The sequence below is a fragment of the Lissotriton helveticus genome, chromosome 7 (genome assembly GCF_964261635.1).
Source record: "Lissotriton helveticus chromosome 7, aLisHel1.1, whole genome shotgun sequence".
Taxonomy (NCBI): Eukaryota; Metazoa; Chordata; class Amphibia; order Caudata; family Salamandridae; genus Lissotriton; species Lissotriton helveticus.
The window spans coordinates 166094855-166112056 of record NC_136068.1 but is presented as its reverse complement, the minus strand read 5'-3'; the positions used below and the strand labels follow the sequence as shown (position 1 = coordinate 166112056).

General features: G+C 41.4%; 1 protein-coding gene across 1 annotated transcript in view; it reads left to right on the top strand.

Annotated features, from left to right (window-relative positions):
- Nucleotides 1–17202, top strand: part of ARFGEF2 (ARF guanine nucleotide exchange factor 2) — a 509782-nt gene that overhangs the window by 130765 nt on the left and 361815 nt on the right. Inside the window, exons 5-6 of the mRNA XM_078651859.1 lie at nucleotides 2532–2711; nucleotides 15675–15912. Coding sequence (XP_078507985.1) covers nucleotides 2532–2711; nucleotides 15675–15912 — 418 coding nt within the window. The remainder of the gene's footprint in view (nucleotides 1–2531; nucleotides 2712–15674; nucleotides 15913–17202) is intronic.

The following is a 17202-nucleotide window of genomic DNA, read 5'->3' as shown; positions in this document are numbered from 1 at the left end:
CAGTTCGGGCACAGTTGGCTTGCCTTTGGCACGCCGCTGTGTGTATTTCCGCGGCACTGCCTTGTTTAAATAGGCCTGGCTGGGAGCAGGAGGAAGAGCCCTGAAATACTAGAGCACTAAAGATTCCACCAAAATGCCCAAACAAGATTGGCGCTAAGCTAGCCTCGACCTAGTGGAAATGTACTGGAAACAGATTTCACAGTGAAGTAGTTTCAGTTTTTAAAGTCCCCATTCTCCGCCACAGATTCAACACAACAAAGCACAGAATAAAATGCAGAATAAAATACAGTAAAATCAATAGTAAGGTGTCGGTGCATAAAAGTTAGTTTAAAATACCATTAAGGTAGCCATATGTTTGTGTTTTCTGTCCTGTCTGAGACACTTGTCACAATGCCCTGAAGGTCTGTGGCAAAATGCATTGCTCTCCAAAAAGAACCCCATAGCAGTTAAGGTTTTCCTCTACAGCTGTGAAACAAAGTGAGTGGGATTTAGAGTTGTATAACCAGCACAGATAAATGGGAACTCCTGAGGCGACCACCTCCATAACCGGTAGACCTCAGCCCTCTCCAGTTTTTTCTTACCATTATGCATTGGATTTTAGTTGCTGAGCTAATTGTTTGGATAGGCAATGATTTTACTCAGCACTATACAGTGTCTTTGTTGCCCCTCTCAATAGTACCTGTATTTTGCAAAGCTTCGCCGAGGTAAAGGTAAAGAGGTTGAGAACATAAGATTATATATAGATATAGATATAGATATATATATATATATATATACAGTGAAAAAGCAAATATTAAACGAAAGTTACAGTTGGGAAAACGTTATTCTTTCCATACAAACCCAACTAAAACTATAGAAACATTAGGAATTCAAAAGTTCTAATTACAACCTAAACGTAAGATTTACGCACCACCAGTTATAACGTAGTTATAATTTACGTACCACCGTCAATTTATTATGTCTTACATCTTCGTACACAGTATTGTCACCTAAATGCCTTATTCAGATGGGGTTTGGTCTCCAAGCCTGTCCCCACCCTGCTGCAGGTAGCCAAACCCCAACACACCAGGCCTTCTGTCATGGAAGGTGGTGCTATGTTGCTTGGCTGGACCGTGTGTCCTCCGAAGGGAGCCTATCCACAATGCTCATTACTTTTGGCTGTGCACCACATGGGTTTCCAGTCATAATTAAAAATGAATAAATACACGTTTTACATTTTTTGTGTTAGACTATGCATTGAGCTACACAAAAATCGTGCCTTTTTCATAGGTATAAGGTGGAGGCGGGCATATGGTGAATTTCTTGGAAATCACAATTTTACTGTGGCAAACTCTACTTTTTTCAAAACTTTTATCACCTTTTTTCATACACCTGAGTGCTCCCGAGATCTTTTGGGATTGGCACCTTTCCAGGTGCCCCACCCTGCTCCTCCCCGCAATGTTATACATTTTTTCTCAAACAACGCCAAAATAACCCTTTTTGAAGATGTCAGGGGAAAAAATCCCCTTTGTAAGTTAATCACTTTAGAGAAAAATATTAAAATATAATTTTCAGGATTCACAAAGTTTCTGAATTGGCAATTGAAAAGGCACAGATATACAAAAGTGTTAATCCATTTAATTCTGCTCGGCAACTTCAAACGCTTATATCTCAAAGTACGGAACAGATTTACACAAAACGAATGAAGGTGCGCTTTCTGAGTACTTTTCTACTTTCATGCTAAGTTAAGTGTAAATCAGTTGCAAGTTATTGTGATATGCACAAGCTAAAATTGGACAACACATCTTTTATCCCCCCATCCCGTTTCATCTTTTTTCTCCTGCTGAGAAAAGCATGAAATTTGGTTGCACATGTTCGTGCAAATCCATCAATGGGGTCATAAGTTTTAGGCAAATCAAGAAATGCCTTTCCAATGGAAAGTTTGTCTAAACTATAACTGTGCATGTGTGTGTGTCTGTGTATATAATCTAGTTGCACATGACTTTGGTAAATATAAGGACTAAACAAACCAATGTATGGGAAAGCCAAGCAGGTTGGGTTGGCAGGTGGGTATGGAGATGCATGTAAACTTCTAAACACTTTTCCTAGCCATGCAAAATGCACGGAAATGAATGTCTCACATCCTTAAGAAAATGTGGCTGCATAACAAGGGTCGCTGCTTTAACAGCTTTATTTGGAATAGTGAAATAGAGACATGGTCTGTTTTTTAAGACGCGCCCAAGGTGTAAAACTCATGATAAATGGCTCTGTTAGGTTCCGTCTAGAAATGATGGAGCCCAGAATGCATTCGTTTTGTGTGCTCTCAAACTGTGTACAGTGTTAACCTTCAGGAATCTCTTAACAATCCAACACCAGTTTGTAGTTCTGTAAGAGGTCTGTGTTATGTTATTTGTGTGAGAAAAGTAATGAAATATTTTCTATGTTAAATAAATAGATCAGTTCAAAATCTCCAGTACATCTCATAAATAATTGGATTCAAAAGTATCACTTTTCTTTAAAGAAAAAAAATAATTTGTAACATTCTCTTTTAGGCTTTACTTACGGCGGTGACTTCCCCCTACATCGAAATCCATGAAGGAACCATCCTTCAGAGTGTTAGAACATGTTACAACATCTACCTTGCCAGCAAAAATCTCATCAATCAGACCACGGCAAAGGCAACCCTTACACAAATACTCAATGTCATTTTCGCCAGGATGGAAGCTCAAGCCGTATGTGATGGTCAACTTTTCCTTATGTTATGCATGTGTTTTTTACTTGGAAATGGTTATGCACTTTTAGACGTCTCCTTGACAACCATTCAATAGAAGCCACACTACAGAGTAGACAATTAGGTTATGGTATGGATTGGTTGGGAAGAGCGCATAATATTAATTTCTATAGAAAACTCAAAAGACAGAGTTGGACACACCATGTTATGTCTAAGAGAGAGCTAATTCAGCCAGTTAAATAAAAATCTCATAGTTTCCTCAAGAAATGTGAGGATTTTTACTTAACACCAAATTATTAATCAGTTCTTCTGTATTTACTCTTAATACTATTATGCCTTGCATATAGAATTAAGGAAAGGAAATGCTGAAAAGTCTATAAATCAGTTAATGCTAAGCCATACTAGTCTCACCCTACAGTGAAACCTCTAAACCGGTATTTGTTTTCCATACCATTACCCTAACATACATCATTGAAAACATTGGTTTTAAAATGCATACTTAGTTATGTGATCAGGTTTTCCATTCTATTTGATCTTTCTTAAAGACAGTCCACTATTTCAATAATCTGATTCCTAAAACAGCCTGTGTAATACAGGAAAAAATAGGTGAACTTGAAAATGCATACTCTGGTGGTATCAAATGTGGTTACTTGCATTAAAAGAAGATTCTGTTCTTAGCTTGTGCCACTAATAGAAGAATAAAGATGCAAGCCTAAGTTAAGTGTGCAGTCAGTGTGAGAAAAACATAATTTCTGAATATACAAAAATAAAGAATCTTTAAGAAATTTCATTAAAAATGCTTTTTAAAAGCACAGGGCATATTAAAAAAAAAAGCAGGCGATATGTATATATGCATAAAGCAATCTGTTAGGAAGAGTTTTAGGCTGCAAACTAATATTTTTGATACATTTGGAAAAAGCATTCCCTGATTGATCTTGGTTCACTTAATTTATGCTTTCTCTTTATTTTGTGGCCTCTAATTACTTTGCCACTTTATGAAACATGTATATTATTTCTATTGGATACCGCTCACAGATTTTTCATCTTGAACTGCCTCCAACCACCTGACTTGATCCAGAACTTCTTTGAAGCCTTCTCCTATCTAGCGCTTGGTGGCGCTGAGGAGGCATGGCTTTGGATCTGTCAGATGTCATAGTGATGAAGCCTGTTGATGAAGTTCCCGACAGCCTCGATAACGCAACATTTATATTTTTACCTCCTTCTACCGACTCAAGGCAGTGGACCTTTTTGTCACCCCTTTTGACCTTTATAGTTCTGGTGGCAAAAGGCTTTTTCTGACCCACATTTATCTGGCTTACGATGTTTGATATCCCAGACGACTTCATTTTCGTGTAATAACTGTACCCTGTGACAAATTATATATGTGCCTTGTATGGATTTTCAAAAGCAACTGTGTAAGTTTTGGACTTTTCAAAGTCAGGCCACTTCTTCACAGAGACCTTCTCCTCACATGGTGCCAACACACATTGTTAGTCCCATAAGAATCATAAAAACATCTCATGCTCCACCCATCTGAAGTTGAGACAGCCTGGGAAAGCCACCACCATAAAAAGAGATAGATCGATGATGAGCAGTTAGTCTTTATTCACAGCTGAATCCATTTATACAAAATCCACAATCTCTTCAGGTGAGTTTTCTATCTTCTGTTGCAAATGCCATGTATCTTGAAACTTTCAGACAAGCCATGCCTCATGTTGCACCATCTTTGTACTCTGCCTCATCGCTTGTGGCTTCTGTACCGGGTTAGAGGATTTTGTAGCCTTTCTTTTGGTTCCAGTTACTATCTTGGTGTGTTGCCTTAAAGACTCCGCGAACTCTGGCGTTCGGATTGCTGCTAGCAGCATTTGAATTGGTACTAGTGGATTCATCCGACGACTTTTCACCTATACCTATGATATATGGGATCCTAAACTCTGTTTAGAAGAGAATATAGGCTCTTTTCTGATAATGAAACTATTTAAAAGGCTAGAAGCTGTTGCTTGTTTTGATGACCTTTGTTGATTGGCTTCTAATACATTGGCGTTTCAAGGAGCGATGAAGATGACAAAACAGGTTATTAACCAACCAAACATTCTCTTGCTGGTCTGAATTTCCAATCATCACTGGTCTCCCTCACTGTTTTACTTAAGTAATTAAAGATGGGCTAAGCTTTGAATTTTCCTTGATCTACTGTTAAATTAAACCCTAGCCCTGTTAATGCAAAACTTTCTTAAGAAGCTTACATATCGAAGCCCTTTTTGCCTTTTTGTGAATCATTGAGGGAAGAGATAATAGCATGGGTGAAGCCTCAAGTCAGCACCCACTGTAAATGGTCACACAGCCAGTAAACAGAGACGTAGTTATCTGAAAGTACTTACCATTCATCCCATAGAAAATGTCAGTTCAGTTTTCGTCTGCAAAGCTGCCCTCCTGCCATTTCTGGCACCTCACGTACCAGAACAGCCGTATGCAAGGGACAGCAAGGTTTTTGAGTAGGCTCGCTTGACACTTCAAGCTTGCATTACTGCGTGCCTGATGGCATGGTGTGCTCAGATCAGATCAATATACTTTATTCGACTCAAAACTAGCTATAAAAGATTGCATACGTACATTTTTATTAAATACAGATAATGATAAGCAATAAAATACAAATTAATACAAATGCTTGGTATTTACTACATATCTTAAAAACAGTAGAAATGTGGTTTAAAATACCAAATAATCCATTGCGAATTCATGAGCTGTAACCCCTGCTGCTAGGGAAAATGACCCCTCCCGTGCGCACCACCAATGGGGTCACTGGTTGGTACTCACCAGTTGTGCCCACTTTTATCAAACATCGGTGGTCATTTTGTCTTTCACATTTTTTTCATATACACAATTGTCTACACATTTTGTGACTTCGGGGTTTCCACTTGATTAAGTTTAAAAGACCTCAGTGTTTGACCCATGAAGGACTGTCCATTGCAAAAATTATGATTTTAAAGAAAGGCGGATAAATGTGTTGTGACTACCTCATAAATAAGAAAAAAGAGGAGTATATGGAATTTGGTAAATGACAGTATTTCGCACATGTTTAATAAAGTTTTGAATTTGAAAAAGGCACCTTGGATACCAGATTTTTGTGTTTTGAGGACGTTGTGAAGGAGGACCTTGCTGCTTCAAAACAAGGCTCACAAAACATTGTGTTTGCCCATAGGCCCTAGCTTTGCCACTTACAAAACACATAGTGACATTCCTTACTGAATTTCTGAGATTTAACAGTTCAGACTGAAAGATATGCGATATGCCATTCAACAACGAGCAGTTGTTTGATAAAAAAGCATCAGGGCTTTTGAGAGGTAGAGGAGCAGAGCTACTGTAAATTTGGTTGGACAAGTCTCCTTAGCTCATGAAGTTCACCAATGAAATTGCAAGCTATTGAGCTCTCATCAATCTTCATCAATAGGTCTCCCATACCATTACTACCAGAGTGACAAGGAATGCTGAAAAAGGAGTACTAACAGACCTCAATCTCATCTTCTATACTGAAGATTAATAACACTTTTGTGGCATGATGCTCAGTACTTCCTGAGACTCCATGTAGTATTCCTATTGAGATGAAGGAAGACTACTTGAGGACATGGGGTTCTTAATATCATCAACTTGGAGTACTTCCTCTCATTTTAAGACAACCCCCTGTTCTCTTATGTTATCTTTATTGATAGTCATAATCTTAAGAATAATTTCCTGCTGCGTGCGGAACACTAACATCTAATATAATAAACTGTGAGAGGCTGAAAAGTTCAGCATTATGAAATAAGGTGAATTATCTCCTAAACGTTTACCCAGTCACATTTTCTGAGTATTTAGACTGACATATAAAAAGGATTAGGAACACGCTTCTCAAAACTACTTTGTCACACCTAAAACACAGCACAATGTTTAGAGAGAAAAAGAGCTGCTACATAGGTTTGCATTAAAAGAAATATAAAATGTCACTTCATATTCCACATCCCACGTTTGTTTCTTAACGCAGTTGACATTTTTTAATGCTAGGAAGTGTTTAGGCATTTTTATCCCTTTTAATTCCATCTTTGTCTAACACTATTTTGTCATTTTTGTATGAAGTGTCGTTTTTGAAAGAAAATTCTTTCTAGTATGTGTGGTCTGTCTCACATTCAGATAAGTAGTGTGAATGCTGGCAAAAAATGTCCAAAATAACCTTAAAAGATAGAGAAACATCAGGCTGTGAGGGAAACTGGAATACATCCAAACTAAAAAGATGAGGAAAAGTGGCAAGGTCTCTAGTTTTGCTGTTACAAAAAGACAGGTAAATAAATTGTAGCCACCATCAAGGTTCCAATTCATCATCTGTGAGTTGACAGTGCCAGTCTGTTCACCATTGAGGATGGCGTTACCTCTGTCCCCTGCAGATTGTCACCACCGACCAGCAAGTCTACGGCTTTGAAGCATTTGCGACCACCATCCCTGTCACACTCACCATATGTCATCATCTTGAATTAGTTGCAGCTGTCATTTGCATGCCATTCAACACGGATATCAGCCTCGATGTTTGCCACTTTGTGCCAAAGCAGTGTGGTGGAAGGTAAACCAGGAGGGAAGAAGGGTACAGGGAAAGAGAGGGCTCCTAAAAGAGGGGAACAATACCTTCAAGCCACTAACGAGAGTATCTTAATACAGAGTGAAATAAACCCTCCCTGGTAATTAATAAACTCTCTATATTAACGCTAATTAGAACAAAAAAGGTACAATTAGAAAGTAGAGAAGAAATTAATAAACGAAAAGGAGAAGAGCCTAAGACCAGAAAGGCTGCATAAGCTGTTCATTTCACTTTTACTGAGAGGAAGTAAACGCCAGGGGAAGGTAAAGAAAGGGAAACCAAATAGGAAATGCGAAAGTAAAGAAGGGGAAGACTCCAGAAAAGAAACATTAGGCGCAGAACCAGTTTTTGTCTAATTATTTTAATTTTTATATTGTTTTTCTACATGGATACCTACCATTTGACCAGATAAGTAAAGAAGAACTGACAAAGAGTTAGAACTATCAGAAGGAAGAAACTGAGTAACAATATCAATATTATATGTTAAAAACCTATAACTTTTATCCTGAAAACTGCAAATCTTGGCTTATTGGAAAATAACCTAAATAAAGAAACTGAGAGTACATTAATACGGTGCCTCCTTCTGCCATTTTTTAACTGACTGTTTACGCCCACGTCTCTTACCAATATGATCAAGAACCTTTGGACGGTGTTTGGTTCCCTTGTTGTTCCTACTAACAGGAAAAGGCATTATTAGGGCCAAAGGTACACATACCATCCCAGACAAGTCTCAATTATTTAATCCCTGAATCAACCCACAGCTTCAGCTGGGAGACAGTTCTCCAACAGGAAGCATAAACTTCTCCTTCGTCCACCGTGCATCATCTATTACAGTGTGGTCGCAATGACACAACATCTAAAATATTGACCCGAAATTACAGACAACAGATCGGTGCTAACTATTGCAAAGGATGTTTACTCACTAAAATTCTGAGCCCCTCCACCAGTTATACTACCTAAGCCATCTACACAATTCCATCTAGCTGTACTGTACAGGAAGGCAACATCAATGTTGCAAAAAAAAAAGATCAATAGAATAATTCCCTCTTCCCCCCACAAGGAGAAAGTAATTTATTGAAGATTTCAAGATATTTTCAGGTTTAGAAAATGAGTTCAGACCAATCATAAATATACATCTTACGAATGAGCAGATCAAAATAGAGTAGTTCCACATGCTAGGGCTTCTTCAAATTATTGCACATCTCAAACCGGGATATTGGATGTGTGTTCTGGATCTACAGGATGCCTACTTTCACATTCCTGTTGCTAAATGAGGCAATCTCTATGCTTTATAGTAAGTTATTTCTACCTTCATTTCATAGCTTTACTCTTTTGTCTAAAGTCTGCCCCTCTGACTTTCTCCAAGTGCATAGCAGTAGTGGCAGCCCATGTCCATTGAAAGAGGATATTCATCTACCCACATCTGGGCGATTGGCTTATAAAAGTCAACATTTAACGGAAAGTTGTGCAGTAGTTGCAGCCAACAATCTTGCTGATGCACTACTTGGATTTACAGATACACATTTAGTGAGAAACTCTGTATATATTCTATCCTGTCTACGAGCAATACTAGACACAGCGTGTGAAGAATTTTTTTTTCCTTTGGAGGACATTAACTGTTTGGAGAGAAGTGCCATCTCCTCTTCAAAGCTCCCAATCTAACAGCTCATCAGATCCCCTCTTTACTAATTTTCGATGGTGTCCTGCATTGCCCCAAATGCAAGACTGAATATGAGGCCACCTAATAGTATATGGAGGCTCTGTGATCTCAATGAAAAGACAATTGGGATGACAAACTTCAGCTCTTGATAACCGCAAAGTAATATCTCTTGTGGTGTTGTAGGGAGCCCATGCCTTTCCAAAAGGATGCTGTTGTGCAGATAAACGACAGAATGCTCCCCTTTCTTGCCTGGAAGCCCATCTAGAGGACTTTTTTTTCTTGCAAGGTCTATGGTAGAAAAGTCAGAATCCCTGTGAGAGGATTGGTGTTGGGAGTGTTCTCAGTGGTCAGCGACTCTGGGCTCTTATGTCATGGTCGTGGAGGCCAGCTCTTGTTCCCCTTCTTACAGCGTACGGCATTGGGGTACCTGATGTAGAGAGTGTTAGGGACTTGATGCCTGTGGCGCCATGGGTCAGCGTGCAGCTGTTTGCTCAGTGGTGCAGGAAGGCTTGTTACAATACAGTCACACATGCAGGGCAGTCAGGAATACACATAGTAATAGGACTGAGGTAATTTTCATTTCTCTTTCTGGTGGCAGGCATATTGAATTGAGAGATATTTTGTTAGACTGAATGCTGTCCATGGAGCTCTTCCTGTTTTCACTTTTTTATCTTTTGGGACACTTGAGGCAGAATCAGTGTTAAAGGCTGTGGGAACTACCGTTCTTTGCAGGGCAACAATGTGACTTGGTGGGTTTCTTCACTGGGCGTTCTAGTTCACAGCCCAGCCTTCCTCAGTCGTGCACCTTTGTTGTTTTGCTGCTCCCTCGATTCCTCTTTCTAGGTCCCGCCTTTGTGTTCTGCCTTTCTCCACTTTCTTGACCTCATGTTGTCACTGCTCCCTTGGGCTTGTGGTTCTCTTATTATTTGCTGGAAATTTCATTAATGTGGGCCCTTATGTGAACCCACAAGGATGAGTTCCAGCCTACTTTGAATTTAACTGTTTATTGCTGATTATCACTACTTCACCCATACTTTGAATCCGTCTTCATTTTGTGTTGTTCAGAATCTTTGAGCCTCTACTTCTGTATCCATCCGGATCAAGGCCCATCCCTCTCAGTTTCCTTGTTTTGCGCACAAGGTTCACTAATTCTCTTATGAGTCAGTTCTGATTTAGTCTGGCCGACCGCTAGGGTCACTAGGGAGAATTTCATTTAAGTTTTCTACACTATAATTACAATTGTGACTGTCAATGAATACTCTACAATACAGGTGAAAGGTTACTTATTTGTAATCCTGGTTCTGCTTTGGAGGCATCTTTATTGAAGTACCCAACAACCTGCTATCCTCTCTGATTTAGATCTTGGGAATACAACATACAAATTGTGAGTTTAAACCAAATTTATCTTCACATACTTCTCAAAAAGAACTGACCAAGGCATCTGCCAGTACAAGGCATGTTGTTTTGAGAAGTGTGTGCTTAAGTTTTTTTGTAAATTCAACAGCCTGAATATTCAAAAAATATTGCCTGTATAGACTTTTTAAAGCTCAGCACCTGCATTTTATCCTACTTAACTCTGCACCACTTCACAATTTGATATAAATGATATTGATGTTCTGAGGCCTCCATAGCAGCAGAGAATTATTCTAACAAGTATGACTTCTACGCAGATGCTTATCATGCAGAACCAGGGCTACAAGTAACCTTTTCTTACTCCAGATGATTCTCGATTGCAAACAAGGTGAGTGATCTGCAGGCTATTTCAGACTTACGAGTCTTCAACTAGCTCAATAATCAGTGACAGAAGTCCAAAATATTTACTCGGGCATAGATTTTTCAGGCATTGCAAAGCAAACACCATATGGTGTCTTTTGACCTTTGTCTAATTTGGTTTGTGTATTTTCATGTTCTAATTCACATTTGTATGTACCACAGAACATGTTTCAGATTTGAGGAAGGGGAACCCTTTCAATCTACAAAATTGCCTGTTGGTCTCATTTTGGTCCCAGTGTCTAAACAAAGGAGAAAGACCGCAAATTCATTCCTGTCTGACATTCTCATGGAAGGCAAAAGAAGTCTGGCCTACTTGGGGACTCCTGTCTAGATAGGGAGCTTGGTGGTAAGCTGTAAAATAAAAGTTGTGGGCCTCTGTCTCTGAATGAAGTTTCTTTCAGAACTTCAATAGGGTGTCAATGTTCTTGCTCATGCCCTGCCAAGATGTGCCCATAGCCAAGTGAAGCTAGGCCATTACCTCCTCTACATTACATACAATTTGGCAGGCAAGAGTACATACATATCAGGGATACACAAACGTTCCCAATCCCCCACATTCCAGATTTGATATTTGAATTGTAAAATAAATCCAATTGTAATCAAATGTGTTTATTTGTCTTAACGCATTGAAACAAGATACCACCAACGTACCCATGTTATTTGAGGTGACTTGTCTTTGCCGTAAGTCACAAGGTTGCTATTGTTGAGGGCCATGTTCACCATGGATTTTAGATGCAAACTAACATTTTATTAAAACAATTGAGTAAAAACAGGGGTGCTGTGAATTTGGTTGTTAGGGGAAATATCTCAAGTAGTTCACAAACAGGGTTCTAAATATGAACAATTCTAGTGTACAACAGAGGTACCTTTCCTGCACGATAGTCTGCCTTCTGTGACGAACATCTTGATGGAGGGGCTTCAGTCTGGAGTGACTCCCTCTCAACCGCTTCTCACTTTCAAGGAGCCCTTACTTATGCCCTTTTGGGACCTGTTTGAAGCCCAGAACAGGGGCTCCTGTGAATAGGACAATCGTCCACCACCCTGCCCCAGGGGACCCCAATTTTCTCACGCAACACCCTACCCCATAGAGCTTTATTGTCCAAGCCTCTACCACTACCTACCACTCTACCTCCCATGTAAATCCTGGCGCGTTCCCTACCTCCCCACTGGATAGGGAATCCAAGAGGCTGGTCACCTTAAGGAAGAAGATTTTTTTTCTTACAGCAGCCTGGCACTGCGGTCTGTGAACACTGCATGCCTTTTGGGCCACTACTCCCATGCTCTGTGGGATTTGGTTGTGCAAGTGCTGCCCATGGTTCTGGAGGTGGCCCCGCCATACTGTTGTCGGAGGAAGAGATGCAGCTAAGTTCGTGGTCAGATGTGGACTGCATACCACCAACTCGCTGGTCAGAGTGTTTTCCTCAACAGTGGCCTTACGGCGCCACGCCTGGCTGAGAACAACTGGCTATCCAAGGGATGGCCAAGTGTCGCTTATGAATAAGGCCTTTGATGGCTCCCGTCTCTTCAGAGACAATGTGGATTCAGTGCTGGAGTGCTTTAAGGACAGCAGCGCTACCACTAGGTCCTGGGCTTTTCCATGGCCCTTCGCCACCCTCAATCTGCCTTTCGCTCCTTTCATTGCCATGGAAGGGGCTTCCAGTCGCGTCTCTATCGACAAGTCGAAGTCACACCTGACTCCATCTCAAATGCTGCCTTTCATCTGAGCTGTTCTGTCCATGGTGCAGTTTCTGGCTTATCCTCCTGAACGGCGAGTCCAAGATATTCAGGCTATGATACTGTTGTTTCAGCATCTATCCTGGATTTCAGTGAGACTGACTGAGGCTGCTGGACCTCATGGCCTCCTGCATCCTACATGTGAAACATACCCGTAGGCATATGCAGGCTCAGCAGTGGGATGTGAAGTTCTAGTGGGTGCAGCATCAGGGGAATCTCTCCGACATGTTCCAGTTCTTGGAGGGAACTTCAATAAATCTGCAATGGTGGTTGACAAACCGTGATTGATTGGGTCAGATGCAGTCCTCTCTCCCTCCCCCACCAGTTCAGATAGAGGTGACATATGCGTCATTCCGGGATGGGGCATCCAGAATCCAGACTCCACATCAACCTTCTAGAGCTCTTAGAAAGATTTTTAATGGCAGCCGGATCGCTATCATCCATCAAGGGAAGGCTACTGCAGGTCTTCATGGACAACACCACTGCCATTTGCGTCTCTGGACATGGCTGGAACGTCCGACTATATCCCTGGTGGTTCAACACCTGGTTGACTCTCAGAATGCCAGAGTGGACAAACTCTGCAGAAGATGCCTAGCAGGTCATGAATGGCTTCTCAATCCGGAGGTGGAGCATGGTATTTTTCAGGCAGTGAGGAGAGTATTGGTTAGATCTGTTTTCTACTGCCAAGAATGTGCAATGCCAGCTGTTCTGTGCGCTGAAGTTTCCAAGGCAGCCCTCACTCTGAGGCTCTTCATCTTGAGCGGTGCTCTGGCCTCCTGTATGCCTTTCCGCCCATATTACTCCTGCCCAGAGTTGTCAGAAATCGGGAACGACTGGGCCCAAGCCATCCTTGTGGCTCCTGACTGGGCTCAGAGAGTTTGGTATCCTGAGCTGTTGATCATCGCCATCTGTCCTCTGATCAGGCTACTTCTTCAGGAGAATCCTCTGTCACAGCAGCAGGGAAAAGTTCTCCTCCTGAACCTGTTAACTCTCTGCCTTTTTGCGAGGAGATCGAGCGGCGACAGTTGACCGCTTTCAACCTTCGCCTGAAGCCTGCGATGTTATTCTGGCAGCCAGGTGTCCCTCCACCAAAATGATATACGCCTTCCGTTGGGGCAAGTATGTGGCATGGTGTGCAGCAAGGCAGGTTGACCCTCTTTCTGCTCCTCTTTCTCAGGTTCTGCTCTTTATTCTTTCCCTTTCCCAGCAGGGCTCTGCTCTGGGTACCTTAAAGGGTTGTCTTTCTGCTATATTAGCCTTTCTGCTGTTGCTTGTCCAGCCATCCCTATTCAACTCTTCTATTGTACATAGGTTCTTGAATGGTTTGCAACACATGTTCCTCCTTCTCTCTTTATCATGCCTCAGTGGGACCTTAATCTCGTCCTGACATTCCTGATGTGCGCTACCTTTGAGTTCTTGCAAAACTGTCCTCTTAGGCTCCTTAAAGTTTAGATGGCCTTCCTGGTGACAATAATATCTGCCCAGAGGATCATTGAGCTTCAGGCTTTGTCATCCAAGCCTCTGACTTGAACATCTACCCAGAGGTGATGGTTCTTCACGCCAGATGCTCCGTCCATCATCACCCCCTTTTGTACCGCTTTTGGCCGCCATAAGTGTGGCAGGGTTTGCTCAGACGTGAGTCCCTTGCTCACTTTGCCACTGGATTCAAGCAAGCCGGGCTGAAGACGGCTGGAATGCCAGAAAACGGTCCTCGGAAGCTTGTTTCCGGTCCAGGGAAGGCATGGCTTGGCAGTTCGGGCTGGACTGTTCCCATGAGGCACAGGGTCAGACTGATTTGCAATATAGCCATGTCTGAACTGGGGTGGCAGAGTGGGCTAAAGAACGGTGATGGATCAAACCCAGATCTTTTGACTGGGTGTGAGTGTTTGATTGGTTCAGTTGCTCCGTCCTTCACCACCCCCTTTGGTAAGTTTTAAGGTCAGCCATATATATCCCTCTAAAGAAGGAGCGACTTTACTGACCCAAAAAGAATGTCTTCCTACTGTTCTACTTTGACCACACAAAACCGTTCCAGCTGGACAACTAACTATTTGTGGGGTATGTCGGCGCGAAAAAGGGAAAAGGTTGTGCAGAAGTGGACCATCTCCAGATGGATCGTGCTCTGTATTCAGATCTGCTACGCATTTGCAAAGAAGCAACCCCCTGAGGGTTTACGTGATCATTCCACCAGAGCCAAGACCAAGGCCACTGTGTAGGCAAAGGCTGTGCCTGTCCTGGACATTGGCCAGGCAGTAACGTGGACCTTTCTCTGCAGACATTCACAAAACACAACTGCCTGTTCAGTTGGGTCCATAGGTATGTGCACTTTGCCCGTTCGGTCCTGCAGGACTTTTTGGTATTAAAGTGTTTCGCAGACCCACCTCTGGGGGTTATTGCTTGGATATATATTCTAAGGTAAGGAATCAGTGGCTAGAAGTCTCTATTAGTTACTTATCTTTGGTGATGCCTTATCTGGTTGAGACTTTATGTAGCCGCAGATTCTCTACACACCCCCCAACCCCCATGTCCCCTCCCCTCCCCACCCCCACCCCACCCCCATCATCCCCGCTCTGCAAATTAATTTCTTGGGAGAGGGCAGTTCCCCCTTCCAGGGCCATAATGGTCATTGTTTTCATATCTCTGTGCTTCTGGCTTGGAAAGCTGCGAAACGAAACTGCAGTCCATGCGCTGGGTTGGTGCCTATATAGGCACCGCGCACATCACATCTGACGCTTATAGTGCCTCATGGAGCTGATCGACGCCACCTACTGGCATGCAGGGTACTGCTCATGAAAAATTTCCAAATGTAGTCTAACGCCTGGAGATAATTCTAAGGTAAGGAATCTGCACCTAGTTAGTCTCTACTAGATAAGGCATTGCCAAAGGCAAGTAACTTGTTCTTCTCTTTTTTCCTACATTCTTCAAAACATTGCAAACTTTACAATATCGCCAGTGACCGACAATAACGCCAGTGGCCTTTAAATTTGTGGATACAAGTAAAAGGGTCTTTGATTGACTTTGGCAAAGGAAATAATAGCTTAATTGATAGCCTAGAGTGAGCATTTGTAATTGTAGATGGCAAGAGCAGCATGTTTGTTATAATTTCCAATTTTCCAACTCTGCATACAAAAACTAAAATGTATATACCTTGTGTCACTTACCCTTAAAAGCCTGCTTTTGTATTGTTTTTGTAGCTGCAGGATTCTCAAGAAATGGAAAAACATCCGCAAATCCGCACATCCCCTGCCACCCCCATTGCACCTGGTTCTCCAAAGAGTACACCGATTAGGCAAAATCACCACAATGAGAACTCATTATACGAAAAAGCTGAGCATTTTACAAATGGTACACTTGATAAGATACACCCTGAAGAAACAGAAATTGAGAATGGAAAGGATGCCAGCGACACTACTCGCGCACCTGTAGTTTTAGGTAAGGAAAGTTTGTTTTCATGCACTGTACGCTGTGACTGTTTCAGTAGTGGTGCTAAATGATTTTGAGATAAAACATGTCTCATAGAGCATACACATTAAGGCTTTCGTGATCACTTCACTGAGACCAGCTTGCCCTTTGAAACCAGTGCAAAAATAACTGCAAAAGGACAGTTTTTCGTCCAGGAAAGCTTTGCCTGCTAAGAGTAAAGTGTGAAGCTGTGCACTTGGAATGACAACTGTCTTCCCCATTTATGGTTTTTCTAGGACAGGTAATCCCACTGCAGTCTTTATAATGCTGGTGTAATTAGATGCATGAGTCAGGGCGTTGACCTCTGCAGTTTAAATCATTCATGTTGACAACCTGTAGTTGCAATATCCAAACATGAACTGTTTAAGGTACCTATTGGATGCCAGCTTTTCCATTAACCATTTATAATAAACAATTTTTTTTAGAAAATGTAATATACTTGACAAAACCTTTCAACTTCCAAAAAGTATTGCTTGTCTGCTTGCCAATTCCATTGATGTGGTAATTGGTTAGAAATGAATGCTGTCCTAACTCTGTACCTGCCTTAGAGCTGGTCCTCAAAGTTTGACCCTGCATGATATTTTTCTTAGTGTGAAGTCGTGTACTAGCTGCTCTGGCACTAATGATTGAACTGCATGAATGTTTAAATTGTTCTTTCGTACTTTGTAGACCACATGTGTGCTATGTTATGCTCTCATACACTCACATTCATTGATAAGGACAGTAACATCACAAGTGTAGCTGTACATTTATTTCATGATTTTAGCCAGTTCAGTATTTAGAATGGCAACTACTGGGGTAACTGTAAACTCTCTCATGCAAACGTTTGCTGGGCATATTCTTGTTTGTATAATGAAACATTATCTAAAGTGACTACTTTGTAACAAGTACTCGTAGGACTGCTTCCTTTAATATCTGAGCATTAAGATGTCTTATGTGGCTACATATTATTATGCAACACAATAGTAATATCATTCATTTGGTCCACTGCTGCAGAGAGGTTTTACAATAATACTTAGTACATTCTGAGAATTTATGAATATGAGCAATTGAGGTGTTTTTTCCATAGTTCAGAGTATTTGGCTGGCTCTGACATAAAAACGTAATTATTGGGAGCAGCAAGACTGGAAATCAGAACAGTATGACCCACCTTGATTGATCTCCCCCAAGCCCCATCCCAACTGTTTCTGTAAAATAACAATCATTATTAAGTTTTAGGCAAGCATAATCAATGCACAGCCTAAATAATTGTATTTCAAG